This window comes from Anolis carolinensis, unplaced genomic scaffold, assembly GCF_035594765.1.
Source record: "Anolis carolinensis isolate JA03-04 unplaced genomic scaffold, rAnoCar3.1.pri scaffold_14, whole genome shotgun sequence".
NCBI classification, from domain to species: domain Eukaryota; kingdom Metazoa; phylum Chordata; class Lepidosauria; order Squamata; family Dactyloidae; genus Anolis; species Anolis carolinensis.
In genome coordinates this window covers 13,366,038-13,381,646 of record NW_026943825.1, presented here as the reverse complement: position 1 = coordinate 13,381,646, position 15,609 = coordinate 13,366,038, and the positions used below count along the sequence as shown (strand labels likewise).

General features: G+C 42.0%; 1 protein-coding gene across 1 annotated transcript in view; it reads right to left on the bottom strand.

The window, feature by feature from the left end:
• tuft1 (tuftelin 1) overlaps positions 1-15,609 on the bottom strand; it is a 68,235-nt gene that overhangs the window by 13,110 nt on the left and 39,516 nt on the right. The window contains exons 4-7 of the mRNA XM_062965299.1: positions 15,449-15,535; positions 8,524-8,595; positions 5,548-5,664; positions 1,554-1,682 (exon numbers count right to left, since the gene is read on the bottom strand). Of these exons, the coding sequence (XP_062821369.1) occupies positions 1,554-1,682; positions 5,548-5,664; positions 8,524-8,595; positions 15,449-15,535 (405 nt within the window). The remainder of the gene's footprint in view (positions 1-1,553; positions 1,683-5,547; positions 5,665-8,523; positions 8,596-15,448; positions 15,536-15,609) is intronic.

Genomic DNA, 15,609 nt, shown 5'->3' with positions numbered 1-15,609 from the left:
ACTTTATAGTAGTTGTCATCACAAACCAGCATAACCAGACAAACTATGAATCCTATCAAGAATTTCTTATTACTATAATTATTTCCATGTACAACCATCCATGGTACGTACATTTACCAATCCTACATGCTCTGGTGTTCTGTTCATTGGGCATGCTTCCAAACACAAACTTTACTAGGTCTTACTTTCAGGGGAGGCCTTATATTTATTTATTGATTTATTGATTTATTTCCATCATTTCTATCCCGCCTTTCTCACCCGAAGGGACTCAGGGCGGCTTATAAAACTGGCAGAATTTGATGCCAATACACAACAATACAAAAGAATAAAACACAAGCAGTTAAAACAGATTAAAAACAATACAAAATACTTGAGCCATTCATCCACAGAACCTTGTACATAAACCTTAGTCCAGACCAAGCCAAAGCCAACAAAACTTGTATTTAGCAACACAGCAAAACCTCTGCTAGGTCTTATTTTCAGGGGATGTCTTATTTTTGGGGAAACAGGGTATGTTCCAGAAGCATTCTCTCCTGACATTTTGCCCACATCTATGGCAGGCAACCTCAGAGGTCGTGAGGTCTGTTGGAAACTGTGCAAGTGGGGTTTATACACGAGGGCTATCCACGAAGTAGGTTACGTTTTGGATTTTAAAAAGGACAAAGTATAGGAGAAATCATTTACCATATGCAGCTGAAAGACACATCTCAATAATACAATCTCAGGTAATCCCCATTGAAATCTATCCACGTCTCATATAGATAAATGAGTTTGAAAAGGTCTGCCCCAGTAAATTTGCCGCTTCTCTCCTCTGTTTCCAACAATGGGGGCTACGCTGCAGGAAGGGAAAAGGGGGAAGAGCTGAGGACACAAGCGGGGAATTTACTGGAGCAGTACTTTTCAAACTCATTTATCTATATGAGACGTGCCTAGATTTCAATGGGGATTACATGAGATTGTAGTATTGGGATGTATCTTTCAGCTACAAATGGTAAATGATTTCTCCTATACTTTGTCCTTTTTAAAATCCAAAACGTAACCTACTTCGTGGATAGCCCTCGTATCTGTGGAATGATGTCCAGGGTGGGAGAAAGAACTTGTCTCTGAATGTTGCAATTGGCCACCTTGACAAAAATGGAATAGCCCTGCAGCTTCAAAGCCTGGCTGCTTCCTGCCTGGGGGGAGGCCATTCGATGCTAATCAAGCTGGCCGATTGCAACATTCACACTTGCCTCCAACAGATTGAGAGTTCTTTCTTCCACCCTGAACATTCCCCACAGATATATAAACCCCACTTGCGTAGTTTCCAACAGACCTCACAACCGCTGAGGATGCCCGTGGTAGATGTGGGTGAAACGTCAGGAGAGAATGCTTCTGGAACATGGCCAGACAGTCCAGAAAACTCATAGCAACTCAAAGCTATTATTATTATTACAAGCGCCAGGTGGAAATGGAAAGAGGCAGGTTAACAGCAACTGAGCCCTCTCCATCAATAAGTCGTGAAGTAAGATGGAGGCACGATAAACAAGGGTGATGAAGAAAGCGAGCCTTACCTTCTCCATCCCCGTGAGAAGCCTCTGCAGTTCATCCAGCTTCACGTCTTTGCCTTCCAGAGCCACTTCCGCCTTCCTGAGCGCCGTGCCGGACTGCTCCGCTTCCCTGCGGTAATGGGAGATGGATGTCTGGAAAACAAGAAGGATATGGAGTGTAGATTGTATTTTTTTAAAATAATTTTTATTAGAATTTTCCAAAAACAGAACATCTATATATATAAAAGGGTAATGAAATTTCGGCCTAGGACAAAACAACAAAACTACACATCCCAGAAACACTAAACTTGGCAGCACAACCCCTCATCCATGCCTCTATGTTCATACAACAAAAAGAAAAGAAAAATAAAGTCCTAATTAGAAGGAGAAGAATAATTGTTTTTATCCAATTGCTGCCAGTTAGAAGGCTAAGCTCCGCCCACTTGGTCTCCTAGCAACCCACTCAGCCCAGGGGACAGGCAGAGTTAGGCCTCACTTAGGCCTCTTCCACACTGCCTATAAAATACAGATTATCAGATTTTAACTGGATTATATGGCATTGTAGACTCAAGGCCCTTTCACACAGCTATATAACCCATTTATAATCTTATATTATCTGCTTTGAACTTGATTATTTTGACCCCCGTATAATCGACTTCAGTGTGCATTTTATACAACTGTGTAGAAGGGGCCTCATATAATCCAGTTCTAAGCAGATAAAATAAGATAATAAATATACAGTACAGTCTCACTTATCCAACATAAACAGGCCGGCAGAATGTTGGTTAAGTGAATATGTTGGATAACAAGAAGGGATTCAGGAAAAGCCGATTAAACATCAAATTAGGTAATCATTATACAAATTAAGCATTAAAACATCATGTTATACAACAGATTTGACAGAAAAAGTAGTTCCATGCACCGTAATTCTATGTAGTAATTACTGTATTACAAATTTACCACCAAAATATCACAATGAATTTAAAACACTGACTACAAATCATTTACTACTAAAAGGCAGACTGTGTTGGATAATCCAGAACATTGGATAAGCGAATGTCGGATAAGTGAGATTCTACTGTAATATATACCACTATACTTTGCCACAGCAACGCGTGGCCGGGCACAGCTAGTTTTACATAAAATAGAAAGGGGGGAGAAGGAAAAAAAAAACCTAGTATAACAGGTAGGGAGAAGGAGTAGGGAATTGGTAAGTAAGGTTTTGTATAAGATTTGGGAGGTAGGGGGAGGATCTTAAAAAGTGAGGGGAAAAAAGGGAGAAACGTGAATAGGGAAAAGTTTGGTCTTCCATCCTTATTTTCATGGGATTTTCTTTAGTTTTATTAGTTCTTGATTTATACAGTCCTGGTTGTTTTCTTTATAGCCTTTCTACCTCTTCGGTTCCAAAAATTATTCCTTTCTCCTTATTCATATATTCTCTATAAAGAGTCCAGTTTGTTTTCTTAATTGGCTGTCTTCTTTGTATCTATCTATATATATAAAAGAGTGATGGAATCACGGCAGCGGACAAAACAACAAAACTAAACAACCCACAACCTTGAAAATTGACAGCACAACCCCTCATCCATGCCTCTAGGTTGATACAATAAAAAGAAAAGAAAAATAAAGTCCTAATTAGAGGGAGAGGAATAATTGTTTTTATCCAATTGCTGCCATTTAAAAGGCTAAGCTCCGCCCACTTGGTGTCCTAGCAACCCACTCAGTCCAGGGGACAGGCAGAGTTAGACCTATAAAATAGACCAGGCAGAGTTAGGCCTATAAAATACAGATTATCAGATTTGAACTGGATTATATGGCAGTGTAGACTCAAGTCCCTTCCACACAGCTATATAACCCATTTATAATCTTACTAGCTTTGCCCGGCCACGCGTTGCTGTGGCTTATGGGAATCCTTTGTTGGCCAGGTGGAATAGCAGTGAATAGCCTTGCAGTCTCAAAGCCTGGCCGTTTTCTGGAGTAGCTGAAGCTTTTTGTTGTATGAACGTAGAGGCATGGATGAGGAGTTGTGCTGCCAAGTTTAGTGTTTCTGGGATGTGTAGTTTTGTTGTTTTGTCCTAGGCCGAAATTTCATTACCCTTTTATATATATAGATATTATCAGCTTTGAACTGGATTATCTTGACTCCGCACTGCCATATAATCCACTTCAGTGTGCAGTCGGACACAACTGGACTTAATGTCAGGAGAAAACTTTAACCCTTTACTTAACTACCACCAATTCAATACTTTATTTCCCATACCACCAGACTTCGCCACAGCAACGCGTGGCTGGGCACAGCTAGTCTTTAATAAAAAGTTAATTCATCCATATCTCGAATCTCTTCCAATTTTTCCTGCCATTGTTCTTTCATTGGAGTATCATGTGATTTCCATTGTTTCACGTAAACAATCCTTGTTGCCGTATTTATATAAGTGAACAGTTTGTCCTCATTTGAATTAAGGTTTATTTCTGTGTCTATCAGTCCCAATAGGTAATATTCCGGTTTCATCGGAAAACGTTTTTAAAGTATTTTTTTGGGATTCCATGTGTATCATTTTCCAATATTCGATTGTTTCAGGACACGTCCACCATACATGGAAATATGGCCCAATATGATTCCTACAACAGGTGTTTTGAGTCCCTTTATACTTTCCCTAGCATTTATACTTTATATTTTCCCTAGCATTTTTGGTGCAATATACCACCTGTGGAACATTTTCATCCAGTTTTCCCTCAAGTCCCAGGCATAAGTATATTTTAATTTTTTTCTTCCACATCACTTCCCATTCTTCCAAATTTATTGAGCAGCCAATATTTTTGGCCCACTTAACCATACAGTTTTTTTTATCTCTTCCATTTCTGTTGACCAACTTAGCAATTTATCATAATTTTTTGTTATTTCCTTTTTGTCATTTTGAAGAATCTTGTCCCAAACGTTTTCTGTACTACTAAAGCCAAGTTGATTGTCATCCAAAAACAGTTCCTTAATTTGGGCGTATTGGAGCCAGGATAAATTTTTATACTTACTTTTGATTTCTTCTTGATTTTTAATTTGATAACCATTATTCTTTTTGATCAAAAATTTTTTATAAGTAGGCCATTTTGACCAACCCAACAATTTCCTATTATTCCCTTCAAGCGGGGAGATCCATAGCGGGTTTTTTTCATAAACTAGCTGTGCCCGGCCACGCATTGCTGTGGTGAAGTACGGTGCTATGGGAAATAACGTATTGAGGAATTGGTGGTAGTTAAGGTAAAGGGTAAAGGTTTTCCCCTGACAGTAAATCCATTATAAATTGATTATATAGCTGTGTGGAAGGGCCTTGAGTCTACACTGCCATATAATCCAGTTAAAATCAGATAATCTGTATTTTATAGGCAGTGTGGAAGAGGCCTAAGTGAGGCCTAACTCTGCCTGTCCCCTGGGCTGAGTGGGTTGCAAGGAGACCAAGTGGGCGGAGCTTAGCCTTCTAACTGGCAGCAATGGGATAAAAACAATTATTCCTCTCCCTCTAATTAGGACTTTATTTTTATTTTATTTTTGTTGTATGGATGTAGAGGCATGGATCAGGGGTTGTGCTGCCAAGTTTAGTGTTTCTGGAATGTGTAGTTTTGTTGTTTTGTCCTAGGCCGAAATTTCATTACCGTTTTATATATAGATATATTTTTTTATACTTTTGAGAGTTGTTGTATTCTAAATCTCCAGCTGAGAGATTAAGGTGATTATTTTTCCACAGTGGAAGGACAAGGCACAAGTAATTATTACTACAATTTCCAAATCTTTTTGGCAGCCACGTCCTCCTCTCGGCTTTTGCAACGGCTGCAGGTTTCCCCCAAAAGGACTGATTCCGAATACCGAGATTTGTGTTCAGCCAGAAATATCTCCAATATGTTCCCAGCCATAAATGGTGGTTCGGATATTTCTGGTTATTGCCGACTCCAATGGACAAGCAGAACCAACTGGTGAGGCAAATGCAATTTGGAGACTGTTTCTGTGTTTTGGGAACAGGGATCTAACCTCGTAGGCCGCCCGGTCCGACTGGTGCCGCTTCTCGGCCTCCTGCAGCTTTGTGAAGAGCCTCCTTGTCGTCTCGCGCATGATGGAGATGTCCTCGCTGGGATACGCGGGATCGTCCTGCCGGCAGATGGAAGATTGGGTCAGACAGGATGCAAGGAAACACACACCTGAACGTAGGGTTGTTGTATGTCTTTCGGGCTGTGTGGCCATGGATAAACTAGGCAAGGAAAGTAAATATATATCTCTCCACAGATCTATATTTACCTTCCTTGCTTAGTTTATCCATGCCTCACAACCTCTGAGGATGCCTGCCATAGATGTGGGTGAAACGTCAGGAGAGAACACTTCTGGAACAAGGTCACACAGCCCGAAAGACATACAACAACCCTGTGATCCCGGCCATGAAAGCCTTCGACAACACACCTGAACGTAGCTATTTAATGAGACCAGGAATGACAATGTGCTCCCTTGCTCACGTTCTCACCCCAAAGCATAATCTCAGCTTAAAAACAACAGCAACAACGGAGTCCTAGAGTTGGGAAACACCCCAAGGGCCATCCAATCCAACCCCCTTCTACCATAAAGAAAGAAACCATCAAAGCCCTGCCAACAGATGGCCATCCAGTCCCTGGTTAACAACAACAACAACAACAGCAACAAGTCCTAGAGTTGGGAGAGACCCCAGGCCAACAACAACAACAACAAGTCCTAGAGTTGGGAGAGACCCTAGGCCAACAACAACAACAACAACAACAAGTCCTAGAGTTGGGAGAGACCCTAGGCCAACAACAACAACAACAACAAGTCCTAGAGTTGGGAGAGACCTCAGGCCAACAACAACAACAACAACAAGTCCTAGAGTTGGGAGAGACCCCAGGCCAACAACAACAACAACAACAACAAGTCCTAGAGTTGGGAGAGACCCTAGGCCAACAACAACAACAACAACAACAAGTCCTAGAGTTGGGAGAGACCTCAGGACAACAACAACAACAACAACAACAAGTCCTAGAGTTGGGAGAGACCTCAGGCCAACAACAACAACAACAACAACAACAAGTCCTAGAGTTGGGACAGACCCTAGGCCAACAACAACAACAACAACAACAACAACAAGTCCTAGAGTTGGGAGAGACCTCAGGACAACAACAACAACAACAACAACAAGTCCTAGAGTTGGGAGAGACCCCAGGCCAACAACAACAACAACAACAACAAGTCCTAGAGTTGGGAGAGACCTCAGGCCAACAAGAACAACAACAAGTCCTAGAGTTGGGAGAGACCCCAAGGGCCATTCAGCCCAACCCCCTTCTTCTATGCAGGAAGACACCATCAAAGCCCTCCCAACAGATGGCCATCCAGCCTCTGCTTAATAACAATAATAATAATATAATAATATTAGTAATAATAATAATAACAACAATAACGACAATAATATATGATATTATAATATATTGTTTATGCATATGATATTAATATTACTTTGTAATACAATATAATACTAATACAGTTTAATAATATTCATTATAAATTATATATTACATGTAATATTATTAATAATATTACAATATATAGATATAGTACAATATGGTAATTTATTGCCAGTATTGTGCTATGCTAATAATATAATATTGTATGTAAATTTAATTTGTAAGCTGCTCTGAGTCCCCTTTGGGGTGAGAAGGGCGGGATATAAATGTAGTAAATAAATAAATAAACAAAACAACAACAAGTCATAGAGCTGGGAGAGACCCCAAGGGCCATCCAGTCCAACCCCCTTCTTCTATGCAGGAAGACACCATCAAAGCCCTCCCGACAGATGGCCATCCAGTCTCTGCTTAATAACAATAGTAACAATAACAACAATAACAACAACAACAACAGAATTCTAGAGTTGGGAGAGACCCCAAGGGCCATCCAGTCCAACCCCCTTCTTCCATGCAGGAAGGCACCATCAAAGCCCTTCCGATAGATGGCCATCCAGTCTCTGCTTAACAACGAGTCCTAGAGTCAGGAAAATCCCTAAAGGTCATGCAGTCCAACCCCCTTCTACCATAAAGAAAGAAACCATCAAAGCCCTCCTGACAGATGGCCATCCAGTCCCTACTTAACAACAACAAAAACAACAACAACAACAGAGTCCTAGAGTTGGAGAGACCCCAAGGACCATTTAGCCCAACCCCCTTCTTCTATGGAGGAAGACATCATCAAAGCCTTCCCAACAGATAGCCATCTAGCCTCTGAATCATAGAATGCTGGAGTTGAAAGGGTCATCTAGTCCAAATCCGATGGCCTAGGGGATAAAAGCTTCGTGGCTTGAAGGTTGGGTTGCTGACCTGAAAGCTGCCAGGTTCGAATCCCACCCAGGGAGAGCGTGGATGAGCTCCCTCTATCAGCTCCAGCTCCATGCGGGGACATGAGAGAAGCCTCCCACAAGGATGGTAAAACATCAAAACATCTGGGTGTCCCCTGGGCAACGTCCTTGCAGACGGCCAATTCTCTCACTCCAGAAGCAACTCCAGTTGCTCCTGACACGAAAAAAAAAGTCCAAACCCCTGCTTCCATGCAAGAAGACACCATCAAAGCCCTCCCAACAGATGGACATCCAGTCTCTGCTTAACAACAACAACAACAACAGACTCCTAGAGTTGGGAGACACCCCAAGCGCCATCCAAGTCCAACCCCCTTCTTCCATGCAGGAAGACACAATTCAATCTCTCCCGATAGATGGCCATCCGGTCTCTGCTGAATTACAACAACAAAACAACAATACAGTCTTCACCGCCTGCCAAAAATGAAGGGAACTGATTCTGCATTTCAGGGACTGTTACCAAAAAGGCCCCTGTCCCAACAACACGCTAGCCTTCCAAGATGGGATGCCAATGCTCTTGGATTTCAGGCAATAAAAATGGATGGTCCCAAAGTCAGGCATCCTCCTCGACCCCCTTCCCGGCCCCCCTAAAACTTTGTACGTACCTGGCCGGCAGATAGGCTGCGATGCGAGGCGTTTCGGTGAAGGCGGATCCCATTTGGTTTCTCCGGCTGCGGCTGCAAAAGGAAGGGAAAAGTTTAAACACCATCTTGGGAGCCAAGGTTGGCATTTTGCAACTTGCCCAAATGTTCCCAGGCTGCCAAGTTACCCAACATTGACACGTCCATTGTGAATTTTAAAAAATAAACCACTTAATACTATGCTTGGCTCTTGGTTTAATCCCAGGATACCCAAGGAGAGGCGGGTAACACAATTATTATTGTGTTGTCGAACAGATATATAAACCCCTCAGGCCTCACAACCTCTGAGGGTTGCCTACCAGAGATGTGGGTGAAACGTCAGAAGAGAATGCTTCTGGAACACAGCCATACGGCCCAAAAACACACACAGCAACACATTGGCGCGTTTGTTGGGAAGATAAAACCAGGAGGAAAAGGGAGAGGGCCCCATTTTGAAAGTCCCCGCCCGACAACAGCTGATAATCCTGTTTGAATTAATTAATAATTTGCACTCGCTTTTAATATATTTGCTGTATTGCGATGCGTGGGAAACCACCGAGTTGGAAACACAGTCCAGACCTTCCCTGGGCACCTTGCCAAATACCAAAGGAGCCACCAACTCTTCCGAAGCAAGCGGATTAGTATGAGCATGAACTAGGATATATAAAATCTATATATATAAAAAAGTGATGGCATCACGGCGACCCACAAAACAACAAAACTACAGGCCCCCCAACCACGAAATTTGACAACACAACCCATCATCCACCCCTCTAGGTTGATACAACAAAAAGAAAAGAAAAATAAAGTCCTAATTAGAGAGAGAGGAATAATTGCTTTTATCCAATTGCTGCCAGTTAGAAGGCTAAGCTCCTCCAACTTGGTCTCCTAGCAACCCAATAAAAAATAATAAAAAACACTGAAAATTAATACAATAAAATACTATAATAACAGAAAATAACTAAAAATAATACAAGAAAATAATAAAATATAATAAATAAAAATATAACTTACAATAAAATTAATAAAAATGGCAAATAACGCCAAATAAAAATTACACAACAATTTTTAACCAATACCACCACCACTTTGCCACAGCAACGCATGGCCGGGCACAGCTAGTGCTTTTATATAGTAATAGATAATGCTTATATCGTGCTATTCTAATATAATATACTAGCTGTGCCCGGCCACGCGTTGCTGTGGCGAAGTCTGGTGGTATGGGAAATAAAGTATTGAGGAATTGGTGGTAGTTAAGGTATAGTTAAGGTAAAGGTTTTCCCCTGACATTAAGTCCATTATACAACAACAATTTATTGATTAGCCAGTTGGCCTTATCAAGCACAGACAAAACAAACATGAAATACAACATACATCTGGTACACTTAAATAAATAAATATATATATATACAGGTATTTGCCAGTTTGGTGCCAATGTAGCTTAGCCATAGATGTATGCATCAACTATCCTCATCTCTCCTACACTGTATCCCAATCTGATCTACGTATTCCGATCTCCTTTTAGCAGTTTTAAGAAAATACAGGGCCAATTTTGTTGTCAGAGTGGGGTTATAACCAGCCAATAAAAATGTAGTTTTGGCTGCTATGTCCCAGCTTGTTTTATCTATATATATAAAAGAGTGATGGCATCACGGCGACCCACAAAACAACAAAACTACAGGCCCCCCAACCTCGAAATTTGACAACACAACCCATCATCCATGCCTCTAGGTTGATACAACAAAAAGAAAAGAAAAATAAAGTCCTAATTAGAGGGAGAGGAATAATTGCTTTTATCCAATTGCTGCCAGTTAGAAGGCTAAGCTCCTCCAACCTGGTCTCCTAGCAACCTAATAAAAATAATAAAAAATACTAAAAATTAATACAATAAAATACTATAATAACAGAAAATAACTAAAAATAATACAAGAAAATAATAAAATATAATAAATAAAAAGATAACTTATAATAAAATTAATTAAAAATTGCAAATAACATCAAATAAAAATTACACAACAATTTTTAACCAATACCACCACCACCACTTTGCCACAGCAACGCGTGGCCGGGCACAGCTAGTTACAAATAAAAGGCCATAAGTATTGTTTCCTTTCTTTTTCGTATAAGTTACAATTATGCAAAGTGTGGTTCAAATTTTCAACTTCAGGGGCGCCACAAATACATAATCTTTCTTCATATGGGATGTGGTTGAATCTGCCATATCTCTCTATGGACTCCCTTTGTTCGAATCTTGCCCTGGTGAACACGATTCTTAGGTGTCTCGGCATATCTGCTTTTAGATATAACGCCCGCTGGAAATTACCTTTAAAACGTCCTAACCACTTCAGAGATCCTGTGTTTGACAGGGTGGCTACGTCTTTCTGGGCTTCAATATCTAGGATCCTTTGGGTTACTGTCCTTCTTTCAGCCTCCCTGTTCTGGCCTAAGGAAGTAATTTGTAATCCACAGATGTGAAGATACCTAGTTAGTTATTCTGCCCAGGAATCTTGGTTTTGGCCATTAGATTGTTCTAAGAAGCACAGTTTTGGGAGTCTGTTATTTTTGAGATTTTTTATTTTAGCCCAGTAATTAAAGGCCCTGATTTTGGCAAGTCCTTCAATAGAATATATTTCTAACTCTGCTCTGACTGCAGCAGCGGTGGTCTTAGTGTCAACGCCAAGGATCTGTCTTAAAAATTTTGATTGTGTTTGTTCCAATATTGGTAATCTGGTTAGGCCCCAGATTTCTGCTCCATATAATATTATGGGGAGGATTTTTGCTTTATAAACTTTGATTATTGGAGTTAGGGAGCCAGGATATCTGTGGGTTAGCAATCTTGCCAGTGTGTTGGAGCGTGCCCTAGTTTTGATCGCGCAAGATTGGGAGTGTGCCAGCCAAGAGCCAGTCTCTGAGTATACTAAGCCTAGGTATGTAAAAGAGCTCACCTGTTCTATGCGCTCTGCATCTAGAACCCATTTGTGTCCATTATAAATGGGTTATCTAAATCCATAATAAAAGCAAAAACCCATATGTGTATATGTGGCATGGATGTCCGTTCACACAGACAGCCTCCACAAACAAGCTATACTTCCCAGGGTTAAGAATCTAGCAAGTCACTCTTTTCCACTGACATTGCAGTTACAGCGAGCGCCATGAACATGCAGCCCAGCCCCTGCCAATGTCCTTCCCAAACACTACGGCCCACCACCCAAGGAATGCTTTTATTTGGGGACCATTTCATCCTAGATTTTGCTTTTTCTTCCACCACAGGCAGGCATCCCAGGGTTCTCCATTGCTGTGGAATTTGCATGACCCCGCCCACTGTCCTTTCCTTTCCAATCTCTCTGCACAACAAACAGAGCAGAACTGAGCTCCAACTAAACTTACTGGAGGAATTTAGGGACTGACTCCACATGGTGGAAGTTGTAGTTCACCCCACATCAAGTCAGAGCCCTGTCACTCCTACTGGGGAATATACAGGAGTTGTAGTTCACCTACACCCAGAATGCTATGAACCCAAACAATTATGGCTCTGAGCCAAACTTGCCATGCAGACCCGATATGCCCAGATTTGACTACTGGTGGGTTTGGAGGGGAACTGGACTGGAAGTTGAGGAGTAGTAGGTACTGGGATTTATAGTTCACCTGCAATGAATGAGCATCACACTTAGCACACAGAGCCCCCATAACCAATACAACATATTGGACAAGTTTGGGGGAAAGGGAGTTATAGTTCACCTGCAGCCAGATAAACACTGACCCCCACCGACAATGCACTAGGACCACACTTCACACAGAGAAGCCTCATGACCTACTAAACATACTGCAGGTATTTGTGGGAAGGGCCCTTGATTTTGCAAGTTGTAGTTCACCTCCATCCAAAGACCACTGAACCCAGCCAATGACGAATCTAGACCAAACTTGGCACACAGACTGAATATTGCCTGCTGTGGATACTGATAGATATTTCGGGGCAATTGCCCCAGGAATCTGGAAATTGCAGTAGTTCACCCCCATCCACAGAGTACTGCACCACATCCGGTATACACGCCCAAAATGGCCAACTTATAATACTGCCAGGGTTTGGGGAGGATTCAGCCACGATTCTGGGAATTGTAGTTTACCCACTCCAAACAGAATACATAACATTAAAAGACAATTAATACCATTCTCAAATGACCCGGGCATCGCCGGGTCCCCAAGCTAGTATAGTTATATAAGTCCATTATAAATGGGTTATATAGCTGTGTGGAAGGGCCTTGAGTCTACACTGCCATATAATTCAGTTAAAATCAGATAATCTGTATTTTATAGGCAGTGTGGAAGAGGCCTAAGTGAGGCCTAACTCTGCCTGTCCCCTGGGATGAGTGGGTTGCTAGGAGACCAAGTGGGCGGAGCTTAGCCTTCTAACTGGCAGCAATTGGTTAAAAACAATTCTTCCTCTCCCTCTAATTAGGACTTTATTTTTCTTTTCTTTTTGTTGTATGAACGTAGAGGCATGGATGAGGGGTTGTGCTGCCAAGTTTAGTGTTTCTGGGATGTGTAGTTTTGTTGTTTTGTCCTAGGCTGAAATTTCATTACCCTTATATATATATAGATTGTATGTATATATAACTTGTAAGCCGCCCTGAGTCCCCTTTGGGGTGAGAAGGACGGAATATAAATGCCGCAAATAAATAAATAAAATAAATAGGAAAGACAATAGGAGGAAGGGAGAGCGTTTCTTCCCGATGCCTTCCATCTAATAAAATAATCAGGGATTTGCATTGAGCAGACGTTGAGTCACCAAAGCTCCCGGAGTGAAAGCCTGGTGCCAGGGAGGCGAAAGCCGTTCCTTGCCAAGTTGGAACACCATCTTGGGAGCCAAGGTTGGCATTTTGCAACTTGCCCGAATGTTCCCAGGCTGCCAAGTTACCCAACATTGACACGTCCATGGTGAATTTTTAAAAAATAAACTGGTTAATGCTATGCTTCGCTCTCGGTTTAATTCCAGGATACCCAAGGAGAGGCGGGTAATACAATAATTATTGTGTTGTCAAAGGCTTTCATGGCCGGAATCACTGGGTTGCTGTACATTTTCCGAGCTGCATGGCCATGTTCCAGAAGCATTCTCTCCTGACACTTCACCATTCCACCATGTCTCCTGTGTCAATATACCAATCTATCTATCTATAAATGTTCTGAACTTTTTACCTAGAAGTAGGCAACAAAACTACATGACCCAGAACCACAAAACTTGGCCACACAACCCACCATCCTTGCCCCTAGGTTCCGACAACAAAACCAAACATCAAGGACGGAACCATGGCCCAAAAAACCCAAAAAAACAATAAAAAGCCATCTGCGCATGCGCAGTACACGGCCCTCACGCGCCCCACACCCCTCCTAAACGGTTGCTCGTGCGCTCACCTGTTCCCCTCGCTGCTGCCATCTTTGCCACTATCCTCACACAGTCCTAAATGCTTGGGAAGTGTTTGACTTGTGATTTTGTGATACAAAATCCAGGATATCTATCTTGTTTGCTGTGGCATACTAATAATAATAATAATAATAATAATAATAATACATCACACAGTCCTAAATGCTTAGGAAGTGGTTGACCTGTGCTGTGAATCCAGCATATATATCTCGTTTGATGTGTTATACTGTGTCTTTGTGTCAACAATATTATTATTAATAATAATAATAATAATAATAATAATAATAATAATAAGGAGGGTTGGAAGAGACCCCTTGGGCCATTTAGTCTCAACCCCCTTCTGCCTTTGTGCACCAAAAGCACTAGCAAAGCACCCCTTAATAATTAATTATTAATTAAATATTAATTAAAATAACATTACAAACAAGCAAAGGAGGAGGTGCCTTCCCCGACGGAGGAGGGAGCTGCCGCTGTGGGGGCCGGATAAATGGCTTTAATGGGCTGCATGTGGCCCCCGGGCCATAGTTTGGGGACCCCTGCAATAGACTTATTGCAGTTTGGTACCACTCGGCTCGAGGAGCCCCGGTGGCGAAGTGCAAAATCCAGCATATATCTCTCATTTTGTGTCATACTATGTCTTTGTGTCAATAATAATAATAATAATATCCAAAGGAACTCGGGGCGGCTTACACATAGCACACAACATATAAAATAGTATGTCAACATTAAAACCAATAACATATTTAAAGCCAGACATATAAAATTAGCAAGAGTCATAGAGTCAAAATATGGCAAAGTATGGGTTAAAAAGGAGCCCCAGTGGTGAAGTGTGTTAAAGCACTGAGCTGCTGAACTTGCAGACCGAAAGGTCCCAGGTTCAAATTCCGGGAGCGGAGTGAGCGCCTGCTGTTAGCCCCAGCTCCTACCAACCTAGCAGTTCGAAAACATGCAAATGTGAGTAGATCAATAGGTACCACTCCGGTGGGAAGGTAACAGCGCTCCATGCAGTCATGCCACATGACCTGGAGGTGTCTATGGACAACGCCGGCTCTTTGGCTTAGAAATGGAGATGAGTACCAACCCCCAGAGTCAGATATGACTGGACTTAACGTCAGGGGAAACCTTTACCTTTTTTACATTACAGACTTATTGCAGTTTGGTACCACTCGGCTCAATGCTATAATAATAATAATAATAATAATAACTTTATTTTTATACCCCGCCTCTATCTCCCCGGAGGGGACTCAGGGCGGCTTACATGGGGCCAAGCCCGAATAAAAACAGTAGCAGTATAAAACACAACAATAGACAACAACTATGAAATCACAGAAGTTGTAGTTTTGGGCAGGTGCCTCACCAGACTACAAACCCCAGAATTCTCTACCGTTGAGCCACTGTAGTTCAAGTGGTGCCAAACGGGACTCAGTTTCTATCTGCGTTTTGTCTCCTTGCCAACACACGTCATCCCAGCTGCAAAAAGTAGATCCTTACCTCTTGGGGTTGACTGCTGTCACTCTTCAAGCGGTGGAGGCCCTTTTCGTGCTTGGCCTTGTCCTCGGCCCGGGCTTTGAGGTACACCTGAGTCAGAGGCAAAACCACAACATCAAGGGAGAGCTCGCAAGAGGACCCAGCCCCGAACGAGACGGGACAGG